The following is a 27,747-nucleotide window of genomic DNA, read 5'->3' as shown; positions in this document are numbered from 1 at the left end:
ATATATGGGCATATTAGCAATGAATAGACTCACATGAAGAACACGAGAATATAAATAAATTTCATATGTGAAATTATCCAATTAGTTGTTTAGACTTAGGGCTTGTTTGAGATTGCGTTCACAGGCGGACCCAAGAAATTTGTCCATGAGGGGCATGGTTTTTTTTTTGTTAAATGAATACAAAAAATAAAGATTAACAAAAATATAACAAGCTGAATAAGTGAATAATTCAACAAAAATTTTAATTATGTTCTAAAACATGTAAATATAACCAGGGGCGGATCTAGGGGGGTCGAGGTGGGGCATCCGCCCACCCTCAACTCCCAAAAATCCCCCCTGAGTATGGTAAAAAAAAATTTATGTCTTGATTATGCCCCTCTTAGCCATGATTATGCCCCCTTCCTCAAGCTCCGGCTATATTATACTCCGTGGAAATTTGAAAATTTTTTAAAAGTTGAATGTTGCAGTCTTGCAGAAAAATGAAATGTTGAAAGCTTGAAGATGATGAACAATTCAATTTTCAAACGCATTGTTTTTCATTTCGATAATTTCGTATAGGTACGGCCTGCTTTGGACTTTGGAGTGGAAAAAATAATATTATAAATTAATAAAATTATAATATATTGTCATTGACACAACACAAAAGACAAAAAGAAAAATTATAATATGCCTCCAGGGATGGGATGCGTGCAAGACAAGTCCTAGGCCATTAAATTTAAAAATTAATATGCCTCAATTTCAAATTATAATATGCGTCCAAAGCCATTCAAAATTATAATATGCCTCCGAATCCAGATTTCCTTTAATTGGGGAAAAATTAGAAAATTTTTAATTGGAAAAAAATTGAAAATTCTCCAATTATTTATCGTGACCCTTCATTTTAAATCTAATGGTCTATAAAATCATTTAAACCTCGGTAAAACAAAAGTCACCATTTAATGTCTAGGTTATACAAAAGCAGCCGACATTTTGTAGACCATTAAATTTAAAAGCAAGGACCACAATTAACAATTGGAGAATCTTCAATTTCTGCTCAATTGGAAGGATCTCAATTCCCAGTCTGCCAGACAAGAAAAAAAAAATTGAAGGCTACACTACAACATGCTTGTGCTTTGAAACTTTCTAATCCGTGTGAATGGTGCACAGTACAATTTTCTAATCCAATTTCAAATTATCCAAATTTCTCTTCGTCCTTCTTCCTGCGAGCCCAGCCCCAGGCACCCTTTAAATGTTCATTATGTTCTTATATAAATTAATCGCTTCTTGTAGAGATATTTAGATTTAAATTATTCTTTTAAATTAATTGTTTTAATATTTATATTGCTATTCAGGATTTACCGAATCATCAATTCAGCCTATTCTTGATAATAACTTCAACGAAAAATTGAGGTAGGTAAATATGTAATTAAATTTTTAGATTTAGATTTAAATTATTCTTTTCAATTGATTGTTTTAATATTTATATTGCTATTAATTCAGCCTATTCTTGATAATAACTTCAACAAAAATTGATGGATGTAATTATGTAAATATGTAATTAAATTTTTAGATTTAGATTTAAATTGTTCTCAATTGATTGCTTTAATATTTATATTGCTATTAATTCAGCTTATTCTTGATAACAACTTCAACGAAAAATTGATGGATGTAATTAAATTTTTAGATTTATATTTAAATTGTTCTTTTCAATTGATTGTTTTAATATTTATATTGCTATTAATTCAGCCTATTCTTGACAATTGTTTTTAAATTTAATTATTTATGAATATATATTTGTAGTTATCTGAGATTATGGAGAAAAACAACGATTCTATTGAGCTCCAATCAAATTCTAAACGACCTCGTGTTGAAGTAGATTTAGTAAATCTGCCCTCAGATCCTTGCTTTAGAAAAAAAATGTGTGATTATCATTCTAGTGCTAGAGACCAAATTCGAAGAGCATATCTACAAAAAAAAGCTTGTCAACCATTTGTCCATGATTTTCCAAGAAAAAAGTTTGGACAAACAATGCGTCGTTTTAATCCAACATGGTTTAAAAAATATAAATGGTTGGAGTACAGTAAGGAGAAAGATGTTGCATATTGCTTATATTGTTATCTCTTCAAACCGGACATTAGAAATCAAGCAGGGGGAGAAACTTTTGTTACTGAAGGGTTTAGTAATTGGAAAAAGAAAGAAAAGTTCGAAAGTCATGTGGGGGCTCACAATAGTGCACATAATCAAGCTCGGCAAAAATGTGAAGCTTTGTTAAACCATAAACAAAGTATCATAACATTTTTTGACAAGCAATCGGATCAACAGAAAAAGATATATAAGACTCGTTTGAATGCATCAGTTGATTGTATTCGCTTTTTACAACAACAAGGATTAGCATTTCGTGGCCATGATGAATCTAAAGGTTCAAGTAATCAAGGAAATTTTCGTGAATTGTTGCGGTTTCTTGCGACACATAATGAAGAAATTGACAAGGTAGTCTTAGAAAATGCTCATGAAAATCATCAAATGATTGCACCATACATTCAAAAAGATAAAACAAATGCTGCAGCAAGTGAAACTATAGATGCTATTCTTAAAGATCTTGGAGAGTCGTCATTTGCTATCCTAGTTGATGAATCCTGTGATATATCTATTAAAGAACAATTGGCAATTGTTTTGCGTTATGTAGATAAGTGAGGCCATGTGATGGAACGTTTTTTAGGCATTACACATGTTAGCACTACCACAGCTGCAGAATTGAAGAAGACAATTGTTTCAGTACTTAGTAAACATAATTTAAGTATTAGCAGATTGCGAGGATAAGGATACGATGGAGCTAGCAATATGCGAGGTGAGTTGAATGGACTTAAAACACTTATTTTGAATGACAATTCGTCTGCCTATTATGTTCATTGCTTTGCACATCAGCTTCAACTCACTTTAGTTGTTGTTGCTAAAAATCACATTCAAATTACAACTTTTTTTAGTCTGGTCAATAGTATCTTTAATGTTGTTGGAGCATCTTGCAAACGTCGTGACGTACTTCGTGAAAAACGAACTACTGAAGTAGTAGAAGCACTACAAAATAATGAAATGCCAACTGGTCGTGGCTTGAATCAAGAAATGAACATAAAGAGACCTAGTGATACGCGTTGGAGTTCTTATTATGGTGCAATTATTAGTCTTTTTACTATGTTTTCTTTTGTTATCGATACGGTTGAAGACATAATTGAAGATGGTTTAAATTCTGAACAGAGAGCAGAAGCAAATATACTAATTCAATCACTCCAAACTTTTGATTTTGCTTTCAATTTACATTTGATGAAAAATGTTTTGGGAATTACAAATGAGTTATCTCAAGCACTCCAACGAAAAGATCAAGATATTCTGAATGCAATGAACCTAGTTGAAATTTCAAAGCTGCGCTTACAGGCTATGAGAGAAGATGGGTGGGATTCCTTATTTGAAGAAGTTTCTAAGTTTTGTACCAAAAACAATATTCTTGTCCCCAATTTGGATGAACTTTATCAACCTCGATCACGATGAAAAGCTCAAGGGATGAAAAATTCACATCATTACCGTGTGAAGCTTTATTATACTGTTATAGATATGCAACTCCAAGAACTTAACAGTTGCTTTAATGAAGCAAATTCTGAATTATTACTCTGTGTTGCGTGCTTGAGTCCAGATGACATGTTTGCGTCTTTTAACAAGGAGAAATTACTTCATCTTGCTCAATTCTATCCGAATGATTTTTCAGCAGTTCAACTTATCACTTTAGACAACCAACTTAAAACATATATCGTTGACATGCATTCTAGTGATGAATTTGCAACACTCAAAGGGATTGGACAACTCGCTGAGAAATTGGTAGAGATGAAAAAAGATGTCGTATATCACTTGGTTTATTCATTGGTGACATTGTCATTGATTCTGCCAGTTGCGACAGCATCTGTTGAGAGAGCATTTTCAGCAATGAATATTGTTAAAAATCGTCTACGCAACCGAATTGGAGATCAATGGATGAATGATTGTTTGGTTACGTACATTGAGAAAGATATATTTAAAACTATCAGTAACGAAGAAATCATGAAGCGATTCCAAGGTATGAAGACTCGTCGAGGACAATTGCCTTAGTGTTAGTCGTGACAAAACAAATTGTAAGTTATATCATGGCCACGAAATGCTAATCCTTGCTATTGTAAAAAGCGAATACAATCAACTGATGCATTCAAACGAGTCCTATATATCATTTTCTGCTGATCCGATTGTTTGTCAAAAAATGTTATGATACTTTGTTTATGGTTTAACAAAACTCCACATTTTTACCGAGCTTGATTATGTGCACTATTGTGAGCCCCCACATGACTTTCGAACTTTTCTTTCTTTTTCCAATTACTAAACCCTTCAGTAACAAAAGTTTCTCCCCCTACTTGATTTCCAATGTTCGGTTTGAAAAGGTATCAATATAAGCAATATGCAACATCTTTCTCCTTACTGTACTCCAACCATTTATATTTTTTAAACCATGTTGGATTAAAACGACGCATTGTTTGTCCAAACTTTTTTCTTGGAAAATCATGGTCAAATGGAGCTTGTGGGGGCTCACATCATGGTCAAATGTTCATTAATTGTTTTAATATTTTCTAAAGCAAGGATCTGAGGGCAGATTTACTAAATCTACTTCAACACGAGGTCGTTTAAAATTTGATTGGAGCTCAATAGAATCGTTGTTCTTCTCTATAATCTCAGATAACTACAAAATAAATATTCATAAATAATTAAATTTAAAAACAATTGTCAAGAATAGGCTGAATTAATAGCAATATAAATATTAAAACAATCAATTGAAAAGAACAATTTAAATCTAAATCTAAAAATTTAATTACATCCATCAATTTTTCGTTGAAGTTGTTATCAAGAATATGCCGAATTAATAGCAATATAAATATTAAAGCAATCAATTGAGAACAATTTAAATCTAAATCTAAAAATTTAATTACATATTTACATAATTACATCCATCAATTTTTGTTGAAGTTATTATCAAGAATAGGCTGAATTAATAGCAATATAAATATTAAAACAATCAATTGAAAAGAATAATTTAAATCTAAATCTAAAAATTTAATTACATATTTACCTACCTCAATTTTTCGTTGAAGTTATTATCAAGAATAGGTTGAATCGATGATTCGGTAAATCCTGAATAGCAATATAAATATTAAAACAATTAATTTAAAAGAATAATTTAAATCTAAATATCTCTACAAGAAGCCATGAATTTATATAAGAACATAATGAACATTTAAAGGGTACCTAGGGCTGGGCTCGCAGGAAAAAGGACGAAGAGAAATTTGGATAATTTGAAATTGGATTAGAAAATTGTACTGTGTACCACTCACACGGATTAGAAAGTTTCAAAGCACAAGCACATTGTAGTGTAGCCTTCAATTTTTTTTTTCTTGTTTGGCAGACTGGGAATTGAGATCCTTCCAATTGAGCAGAAATTGAAGATTCTCTAATTGTTAATCGTGGTTCTGCTTTTAAATTGAATGGTCTACAAAATGTCGGCTGCTTTTGTATAACCTAGACATTAAATGATGGCTTTTGTTTTACCGAGGTTTAAATGATTTTATAAACCATTAGATTTCTTATGCTAGGGTTTTCTCGCTTTCTCTCTAGTGCCGCAGCCTCAGGTAAGCCCCCTCCCCCATGGTGAGGGGAGGAGGGATGGCCGTTTGCTGCCTCCCTCCTCCCCCTCGCCTGCCCTTGTACTGAGTGCCAGTAGTTTACTTGATGTCCTTGGTCCGGGTTGCCTCCTCCCTACCCCTTCTCCGCCACCCCTTCCTCTTTGTTCCGCTTTTGTCTCTGGCGGGGCTCTCTGGTTGTTTTCTGTTCCTTTCCCTTTTGTTTCTTTGCTATGTTTTTGGTATGTTGTTCTTGTAGCTTTGCCTGTGTGCCACTCAGTGTGGGTGTTGATTTTGGGGTTTCTTTTAAACTCCCCCTTGTTTTATTTTGTGTTTACTGCTGATCTCCTTCGCCCGCTCTGCCGTCCACCGTCCGCTGTTGGGTTTTTCCTTGCACCCCTCCAACGAAGAGCCTCAGCGCCCTCTACTACAATGATTTTTCGGCCAGCTGGCGATCGGCTTCGCCACCCTCCGTCCACTGTTTTGGGCCTTTTTCCGCGTCCACGCCGTGTGGAGCTTCCAGCGTTCCCTTTCGGTGTTGGTCTCCGGCGAGTGCACTATCGGCATCCACGCTGCATGTGTTTGTTCCCGTTTTGTTTTACTTTCCTTGTATTGTTTTTGTTCCTGTTTTTCCCTGTATGCATTTCATTCATGTTATTTGCTTGTAATAAGGCTTTGCCTCTTTGGTTTGCCCACGTTTTATTTCTATTTTCTTGCTTCTGTTTGTAATAAGGCTTTGGCCCCTCGATCTGCCTGCTTGGATGTGAACTGAACTTTGGTCCAGACCTTTGGGTCGTGGATGTTATTTTTGGTCCAGGCCTTTGAGTTGTGGACGTGAACTTTATTCTGGCTTTTGGGTCGAGGAGGAATTTGAGCTACTTATGCATTGGATTGCGTCTGTCTTATGCAGACCTGTTATCTCAACTGAAAACTAGTCATAGGTTAGCGGAGGTTTTAGGTGATGATTGTATCTTTGTAGCTTCGGCTATAATTTGCATTTTCAGGACTTTGTGCTCCTCCGATGTAAGAGCTTTATACTCGTGATTATTATCAATGAAATTGAAATGTTTTTTTTTCAAAAAAAAAAAAAAAAAGATTTAAAATGAAGGGTCACAATTAATAATTGGAGAATTTTCAATTTTCCCCAATTAAAAATTTTCTAATTTTTCCCCAATTAAAGGAAATCCGGATTCAGAGGCATATTATAATTTGAAATTGAGGCATATTAATTTTTAAATTTAATGACCTTGGACTTGTCTTGCACGCATCCCATCCCTAGAGGCATATTATAATTTTCCTTTTTGTCTTGTGTGTTGTGTCAATAACAATATATTATAATTTTATTAATTTATAATATTATTTTTTCCACTCCAAAGTCCAAAGCAGGCTGCACCTATACGAAATTATCGAAATGAAAAACAGTGCGTTTGAAAACTGAACTGTTCATCATCTTCAAGCTTTCAACATTTCATTTTTCTACAAGACTACAACATTCAACTTCTAAAAAAAATTTCAAATTTCAACGGAGCATAATATTGTCGGAGCTTGAGGAAGGGGGCATAATCATGTCTAAGAGGGGCATAATAAGGACATAAAAATTTTTTTACCATACTCGGGGGATTTTTGGGAGTTGAGGGTGGGCGGATACCCCCCTGGACCCCCTAGATCTGCACCTGATTGCGTTTGATGGACCTAAAAGTGTTTTTAACACTTAAAAAATTCGTTTTAAAAGAAAGTTTTTCGTTTGGTAAAAAAATTAAAAGTGCTTTTAAGGGTCTAAAAAGCCTAAAAATAGCCAAAACACACATTTAACAAAAGCTTTAAAATGAAGTTTTTGCCCAAAAACTCTTTTTGACTTAAAGCTCTATTTCTCAAACTCAATCTCAAACAAGCTCTCATAATAACCAATTGCTTGTGTACTATTTTTTCTAAATTTTTTTAATATTTCTTGTCTATCATGGGTTTCTTTTATAATTTTTTTTTGTTTTGTTTTAGTTGTTTCTCATTAACCAAAACCACCCTAGACTGTAATTATCAAATCACAATTAGAAAAATAACATAAACTATGCTTACTGCCATATCTTATTTGACAAAGCACCATCAATGGGGAGGCTTGTACAACACGTGTCAAGTGCACTTGTTTCCTGTTTAGTGGTCATCACATTTTTATTTTTTTCTAATTCGACGGTGGTGCTTTGTCTAAGATATTTTCGTAATTTAAAAAATATATATTTTGTGATTTTTTATACCCGTCAGATACTGAAAAATATTTTTCAAGAAATTATTTATTTAAAAAATATTTTCTGCTGAAAACAATTTTTTATCGGAAAACATTTTAGTGTATGTAACTGAAGATATAAAATTAGTATTGACATATGTTTTTAAAATTTACATAATATAAAAATGAGAGAAAACCTTTTATCAAGATTATTCTAATAACACTTCTTTTACAGCCCCCAATCAACTAACTGACACATAAACAAAAAACATAAAAAGTGCACAAAAATAAATTGAAATAAAATACACTATATTTTAGGGTGATAAAATCTCTAAAGAGTTAACATTTCACTCTAAGTTTTAGTTTTGAATCTTAAAGTGAGTTTTGAAGGATTAGAAACGGGGTTTTGGGACATTTAAAATGGGTTTTGAGGTATTATAAACAAGTTTTCAGGGGGGTCACAGCCGGTGGGGTTTGAGGCGTTCACTGCCGGCCAGACGTGCCTGGATCTTATTGGATACAGGTTTTTTTTTTTTTTTTTTTTTTTTTTTCTAATTTGGTGTAATTGTTCTTACTTTTATTTTTTTATATTTTTCTTAAATTGATAATGTATCATATAATAATTAGAGCAACAAAAAAACCGTTATCAGGGTAAACCTAATAATAGGGGCTCTCATCAAATTATGGACAAAGCTAAATAGATTAATTGTAAATCCACAAAACGAACAAAGTCGTATTTAATCTAAGAGGACGAGATCCACCGACCTCGGCGCTCTTAAGTCACAACGGCTAATTGTACTTTTTGGCAGCTGCAATAACATCTACTTTTCCTTCCCTTCCCGGAAACACCCTCTATTTTATTCTTTTTATTTTTATTTTTTTTTCTATTATGTATTTACGTATTTGCTTAGCACCGGCAAAAAGGTTGATAAAATTCCCATAAGGCCCCCACTACACTCGCTTTCTCTCTACATATCTTTTAACTTTTCCTTCGCTATATGTGCAGCCCCATCAAATCACTACCTCCACCCCATCCCATCCGATTCTTTCTCTCCAACCCTTTTCTTTCTCTCTTCTCAAAGCCAATTGCCTCGAAACCCCTCGAACACCTTTTGACGCATTAAGCGTCACTGGTCACCACTCACCACTCACCACTCACTTGTCTTCTTCAACTCCCCTATCATTTTTTTTTTCCCGGCAGAGCTTTATCAGAGTAAAACGACGACGGAGATGGGTTTTGTTTTTCTGCTCTTTCTCTCCCTCTTTGTCTCCTTTTCCGGTACGTTTTCATTTCGACTGTTGAATCTCCAACTTTGGTTGATTTTTGTGGGTTTTTAATATATATATATATTTTTTCTTTCAGGCGCGGAGATGTCGGGGAAGGTCGGGGTAAACTACGGCCAGCTAGGGAACAATCTGCCGTCGCCGTCACGGTCGGTGGAGCTTATCAAATCCCTGAATGCTAAGCGGGTGAAGATCTACGATGCCAACCCGGATATCCTCAAAGCCCTCAAGCACACGGACATTCAAGTCTGCATTATGGTCCCCAACCAGCTCATCGTCAACATCTCCGGCAACCAAACCCTCGCCGACGACTGGGTCCGATCCAACGTGGTGCCATTTTACCCGGATACCATGATCCGGTACCTCCTCGTCGGCAATGAAATCATCAGCTCCTCCGACACCCAAACCTGGGACAACCTCGTCCCTGCAATGCGCAAAATCAGTAGTTCCCTGAAAGCCCATGGCATCCGCAAGGTCAAAGTCGGGACCCCTTCTGCAATGGACGTCCTACAATCATCATTTCCACCCTCCAACGGCACTTTCCGGTCGGACGTTTCGGGTCGGGTCATGAAACCCATGTTGCAGTTCCTGAACCGGACCAAGTCCTTTTTCTTCCTGGATGTGTACCCGTATTTCCCTTGGTCCTCCGACCCGGTCAATATCAAACTAGACTACGCTCTGTTGCAGCCCACGAACACCACCTATACGGACCCGGGTTCGGGTCTTACCTACACCAACCTGTTTGACCAAATGGTCGACGCTGTGATTTTCGCTATGAACCGACTCGGGTACCCGGATATCCGGGTCTTTATTGCCGAAACGGGTTGGCCCAACGGCGGCGATTATGACCAGATTGGCTGCAACATTTACAACGCTGCCACTTACAATCGCAACGTGGTCAAGAAGTTCACGTCCAAGCCACCGGTGGGTACGCCGGCCCGGCCGGGTAGGGTCCTGCCGTCGTTCATTTTCTCGCTGTACAACGAGAATCAGAAACCGGGCCCGGGCACGGAGCGTCATTTCGGGTTGTTGTACCCGAACGGGTCGGGTGTGTACGGGATAGACTTGACCGGAGAAACGCCAGAGTCGGAGTTCAAGCCGTTGCCGGAGCCGACGAACAACGAGCCGTACAAGGGGAAGATATGGTGTATGGTGGCAAAGGGAGCGAATAGGAGTGCTGTTGGGTCGGCGTTGTCGTACGCATGCTCGCAGGGGAACAAAACTTGTGACCCGATCCAACCCGGTGGAAAGTGCCATAAACCCGATTCGTTGGTTTGGCACGCGAGCTACGCGTTTAGTTCCTATTGGTCGCAGTTCAAGAAGGTCGGTGGGACCTGCTCCTTCAATGGGCTCGCTGCGCAGACAATAAAGGATCCAAGTAAGTAGTCTTACATTTATGGCATTTATGTCCAAGCAATTCATTTTTTTGTGTTATTAATTTGCATAAGATATTGTAGACTAAATTTGAAGGGTATTTTTGTCGGGCAAAAATATTCTTCAAATATAACTAACCGAATATTTTTTCGTTCAAATGAAACAAAGAAGATCCCAATTCCTAAAGGATAAGATTTTTATTTTATTTTTCCCAAAAATTTTAGGGTATTCTATTAAGAGTGCGATTCGTATTGGGATTTTATAGATAAAAAGTGTTTTTAAATGGATTATTTTGATTGCATATAAAATTTCGGTTTAAAATCTACATTTTTCAAGGAAAATATTAAGTATTTTTCTGATGTTCTCTCAATGTGACTTTTAAAATTACCGATAAATTAAAAGTCAATAATAATAATCTCAAATTCAACAAACGTATGTAAAAATGTGTTATATATTTACAGGTAAAGTCGATAAAGACAAATTGCAGGTAAAAATATGTTTTTAAAAAATATATAATTTTAAATATTAAGCTGCAACTTTAAAAATTAAATTATGATTTTGTGAAACTCTTAAATGCCGTAAATTTTAAAATCATATTTTTGAAATCATAAATTTAAATTGATTCTAACTATCTAGAATTCTTCACATTTGAATTATTAATTTAGAATTTAATGATGGACATTTGGTCATACTAACAATTATTAGCAATGATTGCTTTTAATATTGCGACTGCTAAATGTCAATAGAATTATTAAATCCCATGGAAACGGATTGTGTGGTCCTCTGTAAACAATAGGCCATGAAGATCCGCAACTCTATGTGACATGGGCGGTAGGGGTTGGTAGAGGCTCTTCCGCTTCCCGCCGTTCTCATAGTCGGAATCGACTTTTCCCCAATGAAGGGTAATATTGTAATTAATTGTCACCGTCAAGTTAGTAACGGTGCGCGAGAGAGTGACAGAGAGGGGGCTAGGGGCATCCTTGGTGACTCCTGAGTGTGTGAGTGATTTTAGAGTGAGAGAATGCGTTATATATTTACAGCATTGGTTTTTTGTTAAGAAAAACGATGCAAAAAAATTCGTAAAGACAAAATCGGGTCGAAATCCTGACTTTTGAAAGAGAAATGTTAGGGGGTTCATATTTGGCTTATCTTGTCTTACAAATTAACCATTAAATTGATGGATGCCACATAAGTTAATAGTGGACCCTACAAATCTAATAATTGATTTATTGAATTTATAGGAGAAGATGCTAGAACATAGATAGAAACTAGCTGTAGATTTTTTGTCCATATATGGAAATAGAAACTTCAAATTGTCTTATGCGAGTAATGTTAAGTAACATCTTCTTATCCTCATAAAATCTTCCTAAAGCTGATGTGGCTTTTAAAATCACCATTAAATTTTAGATGAATCATACTTGAATTTTGATCCAATGGTGGTTTTGAAAGTTACATCAGCTTTAGGAGGATTTTAGGAAGATAAAAAGATTGTACGCAACACTAGACATGTGGTGACATCATGCTGGCCAAAGATATTTGTGTTAAATTATTATTAAAAAAAATACAGATCCGAATTTGTTGATTAGGGTTTATGAGTACACATGTTGGTCATAAAATAATTCTATCAGAGTTTTTAAGATCTTAATAATTTTTTTTTAAAAAAATAATAATAATTCTATAAAATCTAGAGAACCCTAATTTGAATAACTGCCATTCTGAATTCTAATTATTTAATTTTAATTTTCCTTTGCTCCATTAATAATGATAGTTTCTCTCATTGTCTCAGGTTATGGATCCTGCAAGTTTCCAAGTGTGACACTTTGAAGGAGATAGTGGATAATTATTAGCAAGCTTGATTAGGGTTTCCCTTTTAATTATTTATTTATTTATTTTTCCAGTTGCAGTTAATTTAGAAGTCAACCACATTTTCAGGATTATAATGGGCGTCCAAATCACTCACCAGATTTTGATGCTTTTTTTTTTTTTTTTTCTTCAACTTGTTATGTACTATGTTTTGGGATTTTCATTTAATAACCCACAAGCCTCCAACGGCTATATTTTTGGCGGACAACTAACGGCTATTTTTTGCCCCCTAGTGGTGTCATTGGTGGTAAACAGTCGTACCTTCTGAGGACTAAAAGGGCCCATATTAAAATGTTCATTGCTTTTTATAACTTTTTGCTAGCCTTTATTTATTTATTTGGAAAAAATATAAAAAAAACTCTCAAACTAATAGCGGTTTGCGATAGAGCTACATAATGTTCAAAAATACTAAACTAGTCCATCAAACTACTAAAGTGTCAAAAATGTCCCTTTTATATATATATATATATATATATATATATATTCCTATAATACTCCTGATCTTTTAAAAACTAAAAACTAAAATAAATAACTAAAAAATTAATATGTCAAAATAAAAAATGAAGAAAAGGGGTGGTTGCCAATTGAGCCAACCTCCAATGTTTGATTTTGTATTTATCCATATTTTTTATACCACACGAGCTATTTGTAAAGCCAACAATAGTGATTAATTTTTTATTCATTCAAAAAAAAAAAAAAAGTTGTACTTATTCACCCTTTTGTTTTTTTTTGTTTAAAAAATAGTTTAGTTTATTTTTTATTTTATTATTATTTTTTTAGTTTTTTAAAAGATTATGGGTATTATAGGAATATAAAAAAATGGGACATTTTTTACGCACTTTAGTAGTTTGATTGGCTACTTTAGTAGATTTTAAACATTATGGGGCTCTATCGCAAACGACTGTTAGTTTGGAAGGCTCTTTTATATTTTTCCCTATTTATTTATTTATTTTCAGGAATGGAATGAGATGCTTATCGATTTTATTTAGCCATTTTATGATGAAAATTTTATTTTAGAAATTTAACCGTATATATGATCTGGACAACGTAGTAAATATGTTATCATATTATTTAAATTTTTTAAATGAGTTTACATCATATATATTATTAGATGCAATAAAATTAATTTAAGAAAAAATTACACTTTACCCCTGGAAGTTGTATACCTTCTTTTATTCTATTTATAATGTTTAAAAATTGACAATGTACTGGCACGATTTTTTATTTTTTATTTTTTATTTTTTGTGGCAATGTGGCCTATTTGTTTAAAAGTTTCATATTTTTGACGGTAGACGAGCATGTGGGCCACACGTGGCCTTTAAGCACCAAATAGGCAAATACACATGGCCTTTAGCTTTAAGCACCAAATATGCCGAACTTTACCCCAACTTCACCCCTGATTTCCCCAAAATGTCCCCAAATGAAAATAATAATAATAATAATAATAATAATAATTGGGGTGGCTGACATTTTGGGGTGCCTCAAACACTTTGGGGGTGGTTTCGTGGCTGAAACCACCCCCTTTTGGGCCAAGGGGTGGCTCAACTAGCCCCCCATGGTGGTCATCCACCCCCATTAGGCCATAGGGCTGCCGGCCACCCCAAATGGCCAACTTTTGTTTTTCTTCAGAAAAATATGGGCATTTTAGATTTTTCACATAAAAAAAACTCATGTGAGGCCTAGGCCTGGGTATCGGTCAAAACGGTCCGGTTTTGGACCTTATCGGTTAAACGGTTTATTAACCGATACCAAACCAATAAGAATTTTAACCGATAATTTCGGTTAAAACGGTATACGGTTAAACAGTTCGGTTAAACCGGTTAACCGATTTAACCGATAACTTTATATTGATTTATTTTGTTGATCCAAAAATGAGTTTTTTTTTACTTTTGAGAGCCCAAATACTTTTTGTTGGACTAAAATAACTTATTAAAATTAAGTTATTTTACGGCCCAAATACTCTTTGTTGGGACCCAAATATTTGTTTTTTTGGGCTAAAAATTGAAGCTTTTTTATATTGATCCACTTCAACTTTTTTTTTTTTATATATTATCAAATATATTTTTCCAAAGCAAATGGACTAATTAACATAATGAATGCTAATTAGACTAGCAAAACTAGTTAATGAAAAATGTTTTCACCAAAGGCAAAGAAATCCCATCACTTTAAAAAAAAAAAATCAAACCTACCCAAACCCAAATTAAAATAAAATTCATTAATGAATAATAAACAAAGTATTAACTAATTAAAGTCACTTAGCAAAAGAAAAATAAGTCATGGGCAACACCATTACACAAATATAAAAGCGAGAAAACATAAAGATAGTGATCAATATGGATAAACATCAACATTAACACGGTTACACAATAATTTCCTTGAGCCACCTCAAACATAGATTATCTTCAATTCCTTAAATCTGCTTCCTTCAATAATCCAACAAATCAAAACATAAATAAAGTGAATCGCTATTAGTAATTAATATTAAAGAGTAAGAAATAAGAAAAAAAATAAGATGCAAAAAACTTACCAAATACTTTAAACAAAACATTACCCCGCAAAGTTCATCCATTAAGCCTTAATTCGCATCAAATGTGAGGGAATTAGACAAAATTTCTATCACAATGAAATTTTTAAAGGATTAGTAAAAATAATTTAATCAAATAATTAGAATAATGAATAAATTTGAAATTAACAAATATTACCCGACTCAAGCTTGTTTCTTTTTTAACTCGACACAATCAAATAAAACAAACTTCATATATACATATATTAATATATAGTAGCTCAGAGGTGCCACAAATCCATATACAAGTAAAAAATTGACCCATCCTTATGTAGATATTCCAGTTAAAGTAAACGCCCAAATCTGTTTCAGTCCTTAAGTAGGAATCCCGAATCTTCTTCCCCCTTTTTTTTTTTTTTTGGCTATATACGATATGCATCAACTAAATGGTACCCATATATTAGGTTCCTAGATTTAAAATCACCACTAAACAGTCAACTAATCGGCCAGGCCAGATAAGAAAACAAGTAAACAACAAATTTAACAAAAGAAAAAAAAAAAAAGAATTCAAGAAAATTCAAGAAAAAAAATAAAAGGGAGTGAGGGTCAAAGCTTGTTTACCTGTGAGTCACCGTAGCACCGAGAAGGCGAGAATCCGAGAGAGCCGAGAGTGTTCGCGTGTTGGCAGTGTTGCAATTTGCGAGCGGTAACCGGTTAATCTGCCCAGCCCTAGTGAGGCCCAAGTTCTAGTAAGAAAATAGGTATAAGAACTTGTCAAAGCATCTTTAAAACTTGTATGACACAGAATAAGAAGTATAACTCAAAAATGCTAGATGTTTGAACAAGAAGTTACCTTAGAAAATAGCAAAAGCACCAAAATCTCCTCCTTCTCTCCAAGTCACTCCTTACACTAGGATCAATGTTTTCTGAGGTTGGGAGAGGCCGAGGGTCGAAGGGTATAGTTTATATAGGGGCTTGAGGCATGCCTTGCTCTAAAAATGTGGAGAATTGATTAAAATTGCTTTTCAGAGTTGTTAGCGAATGTTCGGGGTGCTATTACATAACGAATAAAAGGGGTTAAGCGTACGTTTGGGGTATTGCTCAAAGGCTCAAAGACTGGTCAACGAACGCTCGTGATGGTCCCTCTAGCGTACGTTTGCACTATAGGTCAGGTACGTACCTTTGGGTGGTCCCTTAGCATACGTTTGGTCAATGAGGGGTGGTTTTGGGTTTTGTTTTTAAAAGGCTTAAGGAGTTGGGCTACTAAAAGTGTTTAGGTCTTTTGGTTTAGAAACCTTGTTTTATGAAAACATAAGCCATTTTTGTAGTAAATCGTTAATCTTTTAAAACAGGTGTTTTTTGTCGGGGTATTACGAGTTACGAGATAAAAGTGAAAAAAAAAAAGGAAAAAAAAAAAGAAAGAAAGAAAGAATAAGAAGAGAGAAACATAAAGATTCATTTCAAACTCAAAACAATCATTCCATTCCATATAAAAGCATAACAATACATAATATATTGTTAACTATCAATACACCTTGATATTATTTTGTTTCTAAATTAATTCATGATAGCCTTTATTTTCTTGATTTAACGATGGGGAGGGCTATTGCGGCAACGACTGATCTTTGGGCAACCACGCTTATATTGGTTAGCTACTCCACCAGAAGGCCGGTCGTTGGTTGGACAGCCTGGGTCTTTTGCTCCAGGTCTCTTGCATGGGTCAAGCACCCCAGGGTCAATATTGGTAGCCCCCAGCACATCTGCCAACACTGCCATGCTTATAAGAAGAACCCAGCACAAGACCCAAGGCTTCATCTTCTTCCTCCCAAGTTGATATGATATGCATGGGAGAATCCCCTCCTATATATATACACTTCAATGCCTATTTTTGGGAGAAAAAATTGGTCTTTGTATTTGCTAAAATGGCTAAGTGGTGGAGATGCAATTTGTACTTGGCCTTTTTTTTTAAAAAAAAAAAAAATTATTATTATTATTATTATTGTTAAGTGGTATGGGAAATTGACGGTTTATGTTATTTTTAGACTTGATGAAGCTTATTCATTGGTATTCGTAGCATTTTTCTTTATTTATTGTTTTGATCATCTCCAATTAATAAGATTCCCCATCATGTTATTACTCATTTGTTAGTAAAAAAGTTAGTACCCCTAACATTTCTCATTCTTAAAATAACCATTGGCTCCCCTTCACCTAAGGAAAGCCAACGGCATACGAGTTTTAAGAGATTTTTCTTCTAAGACTCGATCACCCACTAAGGAAAAAGGCCGATAGCTCACATTACTTGCCTTATCTGACGTACCTACCAATGAGGGACTACAAAAGGTTAGAAGAATCTTGGCTCGTTTGACCATCCTCATTCAGGGATGGAACTAGAAGTTCAATTTTAAAGGGTCTGAATTGTTAAAAAGTAAAAAATAAAATTCTAGGAGCTAAAATAAGAAAAAAATAAAAAATAAAAAAATAGAGGTGGGGGTTTGTGGGGGGCCATGGATCCACAGCCCTCCTTAAATCCACTATGATTCATGAGATGATAACACGTCACTTGTAAATCAATTTTTAGAGAGAAAATTTGATAAGAGTAACATTTTTTCATATAACTCGCCTCAATAGCTCTATCATGTGGAATTAGTTGTTTTTTTTTTTTTTTTTTGAGAAAAACATAACATTTCATCCAATAATATCACGAGCATAACACTCTTACATCACAGAACAAAGCTCTGAAGCAACCATAGCATAAAGCTACAAGGTTACCAGGTTTAGTACAAGATTCGAGACTAATCCGCTAACTCATGACTAAAATCAGATTTAGTACTAGATCTGTGACAGACAGACTCAACCAAATTCATGGATAGCAATTATTCCTCGACCCTGAGAGCGGAAAGACTCTCACGCCGAAATTCTTCCTCCTCGACCCGAAGGCCAGGATAATGATCACATCCACAACCCAAAGGTCTGGACCAAAACTAATTAACCCGAAGGCGACATAGATCGAGTGAGAGAGGAAAAAACCTTATTACAAGCCTAACAAAACAGGGAAATTAAACAATACAGGAAAAACACACACACCAAAACACAAATACATCTTAAAGAAGTAACAAAACAAGGAAATAAAACAAGAAAAGAAACAACACATTCCGATCACGCACACGCCGGGAATCGAAAACCGAAGGGGCGTTGGAAGCTCATCGCGGCGGGGACTCGTTGAAAGGCCCAACAGTGGATGGTGGGCGGCGAACAGGCGCAGAGAAGACCGGCAAAGCAGGACCTGAAAACAACTACAAACAAGAAAAACGGGGAAAAACAACAAGGAACCACCAAAAGGAAAAAAACAAGGAAAATGAACACAAAGTGGGAAGACGGTAGCCGGAAGGGAGCCGGACCCGTGCAGGCCGGAAACCGCCGCATAAGGGGCGTGGGAGCTTGACGCAGTGGGGACGCATGAAAGAAAACCTTAATAGCGGGCAGTGAAACGGCGACACAGGTCAGCGGCGATCCAAAAAAGAACCAAAACAAGGCCAAGGAGCCCGTTGCAGAAAATGAAGGCGGGGGAAGAAAAGCAGCAGGGAAGGGGCAAAAAAGGAGAAAAACAGAGGGGTAAATGAGCGGCAAGCAAGGGGAAGAGAGGAGGCACGGGGGCTAAGGCATCAGGTAAATAACTAGCACCGGAGCGAGGAGAACGAGGGGAGGAGGGAGGCAGCCAAACGGCCAACCCTCCTCCCCTAAGTGGCTGAAGGGTTTCGCTTATCTCTGGTGGCTAGAGAGAAAAGAGACAGCTAGGGTTCAATTGTTTTAGAATCCCGGAATTAGTTGTTTCTTTATTTTGATTTATGTGTCATAGGATGTTTATTTGTTTTTGTTTTTGTAATTTATATATTGATAAGAGAAAATCACATTCCATAAAGACTATATTACAGAAATTAATATAATTAGAGTTCTATATTACAGCAATTAAATATAATTGTTATGGATAACAAAGGGAACTTTCATCATCAATTTGCATGCAATCAGGATGGGAGAACAAAAATCAGACAGTTTAGAAAACCATAAAAGTGAAATATTCTAGGTTCGTGAATGATCACATCATAATGTCATAATTTAGACCACCCATTACTAATTTCCGTCTAATTGGACGGAAATTTAAAAAAAAAAAAAAAAAAAAAAAAAAAGGCATTGAGGGTAATTAGTAACAAACGGTCTGAATTGAAAATTTTTGAAATATTTGGGGGTACATTGCCAATTTTTAAACATTAGGGTTTGAATTGAAAAACTCCTAAAATTTTATGAGTAAAGTGAATTTGACCCTTTTAAATATAAGCAAATATTAGGGGAAGAGGGGCGGGTAAAAAACACATGCGTTTTTTTAAAAAAGCACCGATTACTCCTACCAAACTCCTACCAAGTTGCTTCTGAGGATCCAGGAAGCCTCACCTGCCAACTCCACATTGCCACGTGTTCATCATCCTCAACCGCCACAATCTCTCTCCCTGAAAGTCCTCTCCAGCGATCGCATGGCAGTTGTCTCCAGATAAGTGACTGTGGGAGGGCAACCAGGGTGGGGAGGAGGGAAACTTCAACCGGAGGTTAAACAAAATTCCGGAGCAACAAAAAAATGGGGGTTGAGGGCCCCCCCTCCGCCCCTGACACCAACATATATATATATATATATATATATATATATATAGTAAAGACTAACAATAAAAATAAAATTTTTATCTTACAATGCTAAAGTGATAGTTTCAACGAACCCTTAATCAGTCATTGTTAAAAAAAGAAATAAAAAAAAAGTCTCATCTTACTCATCTGATGTGGCAGTGCTTATCAACTTCTAGATTTTTTTTTCTTTTCTTTTTTTAAACAATGGTTGATCCGAGGGCTGATGGACACTACTGCATCAGCTTAGTAAGATGAGGGTGAGATGAAGATGTATGTAGCATTATTAAAAAAAAATCGACGGACTAGTTTAAGCTAACGCGCAAACAGTATTGTGAAATAGTTATGAGATAACAATATACTTTCTAGCCTTACTTTTTAGCTTTGGAATTTTTTTCACTTATTATCGTAGATTTTTTTAGGGAAAACTTTACAAAGAATTTATGAATTACCACGTGATTTGAAAAGACCTGAATTTTCCCCTCCTTCAATTTTTGGCGTTAAATGGACGTTAAAATAACCTTTAACCAAAAAATAAATGTGATCCATGCTGGGTCAACTTGTGACCCAAGTGGGTCACGGTTGAGTTGTGACCACGGCGGGTCTCAGCCAAATCCATGCGGGTGTGGCTGTGACCTTGACCCACAATTTCTGGGTTCAACGACTTAGCCAACCGGAGAGCCATTTCAACAGTGACTAGAGTTTCGTCTAGTAGATTGTACAGTTGAAGCCTGAAGTTCACGACCAAGGTCTCATACATGTCGACTCAGAAGCACGCCTCATTGAGTTCCTAAATTAGGGTCAGGACCGGCTCGAACTCGAAATTTTATCTAAGAATATTGGCAAACTCACGGAGCCGGTTGACAGTGGCTAACACAGACGCCGTCGAAGATTCCCCCAGCGCGGCCCATTGAACCATGTAGATACAGTTTTCCAGCAACTTAACAGTAACACCCAAAAAATAAAGGATGCGACTGGAGAGTCAATAGTTGGATATTAACAAAGGGCTACAATCGTGAAAAATATACTCAGTTGCTATTTTTGCATTAATCTCTCATATTCTTACAAAAAAGGGGACTACATCAAAGAAAAACCCTTCTCTGTCTATGGTTCGTCATTTTATTCCCTGTCCATTGTTCATCGATCGTTCTTGAGATCCGGGCCATCTCTCTCCCGTCCGTCCGCCGGTTGAGGGTCGATTTTGGCGGAGCTGAACCTATGTCGTTCAGAGCTTTGTAAGTGAGCGTGAAGTCGGCGGAAGTCGTTGTTCCCTCAATCATAGTGGAGATGTTCTCAGCCAGGACGAATAATCTGTTGTACAGTGCCTGAGAGAAGTGATTGGCCACCCTCTCAATCAGATCTCTACGACTCAGTCGCGGGTCACCACCAGGCGTATATAGTTTGGTTGTGACCTAAAATAATTTTTATAAAATTGAAGGGCAGTTTGGGTTTTTTAATCGTTTTCATTAGGGTTTAATGTCAACAATTGACGGAGGGGTACCTGTTTTGAAGAGAGGCAAATCCTTAAATTAGCTTCTTGTTCATAAATAAAGAGATATGCTATTTAGGAGCATTCTCCTAACATTCCTAGTTGACGTGGCATGTTTAATTTACCAGTATGAACTTCTTTACTTTTTTAATTAAGATTGATATTTTAATAGTGAATTGAGCATGAACTTCTTGTCGGTCGGTCGGATTAAGATTGCTATTCATACAACCAGAAAGTGAGAGAAAAAAAAAAAAAAAGAAAAAAAGAGAGAAACATAAGATTTATTGCACCTTCATATGCCATGCATATTCCCTTTGAATCTCAAAACAATCATTCCATATAAAAATCTGAACAACACATAATGTATTAATTTATTAATTCACCTCATTCTGAATTTGCCCAAGATAAAATCTAAACAAAATTATTGTACCCCATAAAGCCCAACTTCACCCACATTCACTCACACGTACACACAGCTCCTCTATTTGTTGCTACTTGGCTTTGGCGGAATATAAATGCCGCGGCAGCGAACGATCTTTGAGCAACCACGGCTATATGGATTAGCATGTTTATTAGAAGGCTTGTTTGTTGGACAACCTGGGAAGTTGGCTCCAGGTCTCTTGCATGGGTCAAGCACCCATGGCTCGATACGCTTAGCCCCGGCCAACGCAGCCATCGCCAGCATTCCCATGCTTATAAGAAACAAGCACAGGAACCATGGCTTCATCTTCAACCTCCAGGCCAAGTAATAAGCTAAGCTGTAATAATGGGAATCTCTCAACCTTTTCTATGTTATATATATATAGAGTATTAATGGTGCCAGAGACCGCCAACAGATTGGTGGTCTATATTCTTCAATGCCTATTTTTGGGAAAATTGGTCATCATATTTGCTAAATTGGTTGCTGACTGGTACGTGGATAGATTCTTATGGTTATTTTTTACGGAAAAATAATTGGTGTTAATAATTTGTTCATGAGAGACGTTATTAAAATGTGGTGTAAACTCACTTACTTACGCAAAAACTTGAAACACAAAATAAAATGGGTTAAATTCACTTTACCTCCTAAAATTTTAATAGTTTTTCAATTCAAATCCCAATGTTTAAAAATTGGCAATGTACTCTCTAACTTTTTAAAAATTTTTAATTCAAACCTTCCGTTACTAATTTTTGTCAAATTGGACAGAAATTTATGAAATTACGTAATTACCCTTAATGCTTTTTTAAAAAAAAAATTTCCGTCTAATTAGACGGAAATTAGTAACGGGGTCTGAATTGAAATTTTTTGAAACATTAAGAAATACATTGCCAATTTTTAAATATTGGGGTTTGAATTAAAAAACTTCTAAAACTTCTTCATAACGTAAAATAAATTTTCCCCAAATAAAATAAACGCAAAAACACTGGATTGGTCCATCCAAGTTAGATGGCGGCAGATGGGTTTCAAATTTGGTTAATACGTGTGATCAGGTGCTTTCTTTCCCATGTGTTTTGGTGTTCCATCCTTACGTGGTGGGCTGTTACTAGTGGGTGTAAAGGGCTTTGTTTACACCAGTGGGTCCTAATTGAAGTAAAACTTTTTGTTCAATGTCTTTCATGGATAATAACTCCTATAAGGTCTTGTTACAAATTAAGTTTTTTATGCCCCAATAATAATAGGCCACATCAGCTTAAAACAGCAAGAAAATTTAAAACAAAAGCAGTGGATCATCATTCAATAAACCAAAAGAAAAATAGAAAATCATCGCTATTTCTCAACCCCACAACTCCGCCGCTGCTCCTTCAAAAAGACTCAACACCCAGCAAAAGATTCTGCTATGAGTTCTCGTGAGGTCTTTTGGTATGGAAAGGAAGTGCTATCATTCACTTTGCTCTATAATCCTCAAATAAAAACTCTGCTCCATAATACGAAGCAACAGTGGCCCTCTCATGACAAGTTTAGAGATCTGGGCATTGGTGAATCCATAATTCTTGAGAAGATCAACAACCAAGTCTGCTCTCTCGGGTTTCAAAATGTGGGTTTTTTTATACAAAAATAGCCCTTTCCAGAGACAACACGTAATTTTACAAGGTATGACACCGTAAAGTTGCGTTTTCGTTCATCTACAAGGTGGAGGTGGGGTGGGGGTGGCAATGGCAGTGGTGATTTCTCAGGTAGTAGTGGTTTTTTTTATGAAATTGTTTGAAGAGAGGTGAGATATAATAAAAGATTAATGAAGGGTTTTTTTTTATAGTAGATTTGGTATAATCCTGTGTTTTGGTAACATTTTTTTTTTCCAAGCTGACTTGTCAATCTCTCAATAGAGAAATAGAGAGCACAAAAAGCTTCGTTTGTGACAAGACCTTATAGAAATTATTCTCGTCTTTCATATTCTTGCACAAATTCAATAAGTCAACTATTAAATTTGTGGGATTGATCATTGATTTATTGGGGTCTACATGAGTCTACAAATCTAATGGTTAATTTGTAAGATGAGATTGAAAAGATATGAAGAAAAAAAAAAAAAAAACTAAAAAATAAAAACATTGGCATCAATTATCTCTTCTTCTTTCTTTTTTTTCTTTTTTTTTTTTTAATTTTTTTTATTGTTAAGTTTGTATGTGAAACTGACAATTTGTGTTATTTTTAGACTTGATTTTGTTGGAGATTACAGGTTAGAATTGTGTTCTTAAGATGGAAGTTCTAAAGTTGTTTTAGGAATAATTCTAAGTGACCTACTTGTGTCTTATTTGTATCATACTAAGAATGATGTGGCAATTAAAATCACCATTGGACTTGTGATTAATCATTATTAAATTTTGATCAAATGGTGATTTTAATAACTACATTATTCTTAATAAGATACAAGTAAAACACAAATAGGCCACATAGAATTACTATTGTTTTAGTAGTTTTATTGTAGAGCATCTAGAATACTATAAGGCCAACTGGGCCCAACCAAAGGTCCATGAACACGAAAGCAGACTAGAACCCCTCCTTTTGCTTTTGCCTCAAAATAGGAATAAATTATACGAGTAATTAAGATTTCAGGATCTGCCCCATTAATAACCTACTAATTAAGGAAACGGGATCTAGCGAGGATTGTGAGCAATTTGAAGTCCTTAGTGGCTTTCGTTTAGAAGGAGTGTTACACATTTCAAATTTTTTTTTTTCTCAAAAGTTACTTCTTAAATGATATATCATTATCTCATGAGATTTATTATTTTTTGAAGTGTGTCACTAACTCATTGAACGATGACATATCATTTGAGAACCAATTTTTTAGAAGAAAACTTGGAATGTGTAACATTTCTCTTCGTTTAGTATCTTTAGTGTTCTACACTGATGTGTCATTCTCTTACTGGAAGGCATAAAGAATTTGGTTTGTGCAAAGTTCCTATAAAAGTTATTATCTTTTAATAACCCTTATGCAATCTATCTTTATTTACTTATTATTATTATTATTTAATTTCTCATTTTACACTCGGGTATATATTGAAGAAAAATTCTTATGATGAAAAATGATTTGAATATTATTTCAGAGTTTTAGGATATGTTTGGGATTGTGATTGCGTAGACAAAAAGTGCGATTTTAAATCAAATCATATAAAATGAATTGTTTGAAATTGCATTTTTAAAAAATTGCGATTTGAAAATGAAGAAAATATGCGTTTTAAAAAACAGACAATGAAGTGCTTTTTTGAAAACACATAATTATAAAGGCTAAACTGCGATTTTACCAAATACTTACCTAAATTTTTAAAAATTACCACATTTTCAAATTGCTAATTTCAAATTGCACACTCAAACAAACACTTAATATTAGTCAATGATCTTAATATCACTAATTGCGATGATATTTGGGAATACCCAATAGTCAATAAATTTTTACATGAATTGAAGGGTGTGGAAAGTACCATTTCTAGAATGCAAGCAAGGTAGTAGGGTACGTTTAGCGGAAAGGAAGGAGGCATTGGAAATACTAGACTATGGTAAAGAGGAAGGATTGAAATTGTTCAATTAATTATGTTAATATTTGAATAAAGTGGTCTTACAATTTTATTGGGTTATTCTTTTAAAATTCAACATTTAGTAATGGTATGTTGAACTCAACTGATTATAAAAAAAAAAAAAAAAAAATACAAATGAGTTTGAGTAGGTTTGAATTTTCATATATAAGTGGGGTAAATTTGGGATGAGATTTTTTTAATTTGTTCAGTTTGAAATATACATTTTTTTATTGGATTTAAGTGTGAGTTTTTAGGTTAGCTAATTTGGTGTCCAAAGTGTAATTTCTTCTCGATTGAAGCTTTGTTCACTGCATGTTCGCTAGACCATTCGAATGTGATGTGTTCCATAGTAAAACCCAAGAGCTTTGTTCGTTGGGCGTTCGCAGGGCCGTCTGAATGTGAGTAGCACTTAGTAAATTTAGAGAGCTTTATTTACAAGGTCGTTCGCTGTGGGTTCAGACGAGAAATGGTAGAGAAGAAATTTAACCTAGCCACGTCCAAACGGGTATCAAGTCTGTTCGAACGAAAGTTGTCTATTGCAACATTAGGGTTTTTCAATTTCAGCTTGGATTTCTATAAAACCCTAATTCCATTCGAATGAGATCGTATACCGTCTGAATGCTACTTCAGATTTTTCATAATAAGGTTTTCTACTTCAATAAGGAAACCTAATTCTTAGTTGCCTATATATAAGACTCTATAGAGCACGATTTTTCCAAGCAACTAAGAGGCAAAATTTTATATTGTGGTAAGAGAGAATGATCTGAAGCTCTTTTCTCTTAAAGTGTTGATGTGTTTAAGAAGTCAATTTGTTCATCAACGATAAGAAGTCTATCGAAGGATCTGATAAAAGATAATCACTTCAAGGAGATTGTTGAGCTAGGAGACAAGCGGGAATCTTGCTGATCTTACAGAGCCTAGGAGTTGCAAAGGGTTGTAAGTGTCATTGTATTTGTAACAGAATTTCTTTTAATGCTTTTTTGGGTTTGGCTGCCCCGAAGAGATTACTTTTAAAGAGTTTTCTAAAATGTTTTCTCTTTATCACCAAAATATTTGTGTTTCTGTAATTTACTACTTTACATATTTTGTTGATTGATTGTTGCATGCTTCTTATTTTTAATTCTGCATTAATTTTTGTTAAACACCTATTCACTTCCTCTAGGTGTATTTTGGAGTCTTGTTTATATTTTCATTAACTTTTTCCCAAATTTACTGTTTCCTACTTGTGGTTGTTCATTGGTATCAATCTCTTGTTGGACTTTTTTTTTAAGAAAAGATTTTGTACATATAGATGATATAGTACAAAGGCAACAACAAAAACAAGAAAGCATTACAACTAAAACAAAAGAAAGAAGCGAGAATAAAAAATAGTACAAGGCCAATTAGGAAAAGAAAAATAGGATTCAAAGTAACTTTTATGGACTGTATTGTTCACTGTCAAACGGTAGATCGATCCAGTTGGGAAAATATGTCAGACGGAAAGTTGCCAGTAAAATTAGTTGCTGCAGCTCAATGAGCAATGTTGTAAGCACAAATGACAAAATCTCTTTAAAAAATTAAGGACAAAATCTCTTTAAAAAATTAAGGAGTAATGCTAGAAGTTTCTCTTATGTTTCTCTCGTGTCACTCTAAAAATAATATGGCTTTTGAAATTATCATTTGATTAAATTTAATAATAATCAATTATAAGCCCAATGGTAATTTTAAAACTTATATAATTTTTTTTTTTTTTACATGTCCACACAAAAGAAGAGGAATGGAGGATTCGAACTAGTGACCTCCGCTTCATGAAGCGTGGTTCACAGTCGTTTGAGCTACCCCTTGAGGACAAAACTTATATAATTTTTGGAGTAACATAAAAGAGACACAAGAGGAACTTACAACATTACTTAAAATTGAGGAGTATCGCTACTGTAACGTCCTACCCCAATGACACAATATTGTTCGCTTTTGATTACCCCGAGCTAGACTTCTCACGAGATCACCCATCCTGATACTATTCTGGCTTAAATACGCTTAACTGTGACTTTAAAACACAGTTATTGTCAAGAATGGTGTGAGTATACATATAAGCACATCTTTATTCTCAGGCGATCTGTAGTGCTAGAAAGAGGGCTAGAGTCCTCCTTGTGTGTTGTGTCACTCCTTGATGCAATGTACCACACCTATTAGTTTTTAAATGTTAAAGTGATAAAATAACCATTATACCCATAACATTTTTATAAAATTTCAAATTAAAATTTTAAAAAAATAAAGTTATTATAAAAAAGAAAAAAAAATCATAAGGTGACCCACGGTTGGGACAAGATGGGTCACCTTGTGACTCTTTTTTTTTCTTCATTTTTTTCATTAAAAAAAAAAAAAATCGATAGGTAATTTAATCTTTTTAGGGATTTCTGTTAGGATTTAACGACAAAAATTGATAAAGGGGTAAATTGTATCAAATTGAAAGTTCGAGGGGCCTTTTGTGAAGTTTCCCATATTTTGATATAAGGAAACCTTGAATCCGGATGAGCCTTAAAAGGCTACTTTTACAGTCCCCAATCACAAACTGCCACATAAGCAAAAACAAGTAAACTCCACAAAAATATCATACACCCCACACACTATATTTGAGCTCATTTTAAGCTCAAGAGAGAAAGGTTGGTGGCTGGGCGGCGGGTCATGCTAGACCCGTGCGGCGGGTCACGAC

At 35.0% G+C, this 27,747-nt stretch overlaps 2 protein-coding genes, 1 long non-coding RNA gene and 1 pseudogene across 3 annotated transcripts; 3 read left to right on the top strand and 1 right to left on the bottom strand.

Annotated features, from left to right (window-relative positions):
• Positions 1–2,007: 2,007 nt before the first annotated feature.
• LOC132173901 (uncharacterized) lies at positions 2,008–2,673 on the top strand. Its single transcript, XM_059585573.2, has one exon. It carries the CDS (start codon positions 2,008–2,010, stop codon positions 2,671–2,673), a length of 666 nt encoding a protein of 221 aa, XP_059441556.2.
• Positions 2,674–3,099: 426 nt separating this feature from the next.
• On the top strand, positions 3,100–4,113 carry LOC148587203 (uncharacterized; annotated as a pseudogene).
• Positions 4,114–8,891: 4,778 nt separating this feature from the next.
• On the top strand, positions 8,892–12,716 carry LOC132182953 (O-Glycosyl hydrolases family 17 protein). The gene is made up of 3 exons (XM_059596330.2): positions 8,892–9,163; positions 9,248–10,546; positions 12,329–12,716. Exons 1-3 carry the CDS (start codon positions 9,115–9,117, stop codon positions 12,364–12,366), a joined length of 1,386 nt encoding a protein of 461 aa, XP_059452313.1. The 5' UTR covers positions 8,892–9,114; the 3' UTR covers positions 12,367–12,716.
• Positions 12,717–14,597: 1,881 nt separating this feature from the next.
• Positions 14,598–15,626, bottom strand: LOC132181543 (uncharacterized). The gene is made up of 3 exons (XR_009440272.2): positions 15,530–15,626; positions 14,933–15,018; positions 14,598–14,828 (listed from the first exon to the last, which is right to left on the bottom strand). It is a non-coding gene; the product is annotated as an uncharacterized LOC132181543 (long non-coding RNA).
• Positions 15,627–27,747: the final 12,121 nt, after the last annotated feature.

This window comes from Corylus avellana, chromosome 2 (genome assembly GCF_965113065.1).
Source record: "Corylus avellana chromosome 2, dhCorAvel1.hap1.2, whole genome shotgun sequence".
In the NCBI taxonomy this organism is placed as follows: Eukaryota; Viridiplantae; Streptophyta; class Magnoliopsida; order Fagales; family Betulaceae; genus Corylus; species Corylus avellana.
This window is presented reverse-complemented; position numbering and strand designations above follow the sequence as displayed.

Coding starts and splice junctions, on each gene's coding strand:
- LOC132173901 (XM_059585573.2), top strand. CDS start 2,008: ATGCGTCGTTTTAATCCAACATGGTTTAAAAAATATAAATGGTTGGAG.
- LOC132182953 (XM_059596330.2), top strand. CDS start 9,115: ATGGGTTTTGTTTTTCTGCTCTTTCTCTCCCTCTTTGTCTCCTTTTCC. Junction 9,164..9,247: donor CCTCTTTGTCTCCTTTTCCG/GTACGTTTTCAT, acceptor TTTTTCTTTCAG/GCGCGGAGATGTCGGGGAAG. Junction 10,547..12,328: donor GCAGACAATAAAGGATCCAA/GTAAGTAGTCTT, acceptor TCATTGTCTCAG/GTTATGGATCCTGCAAGTTT.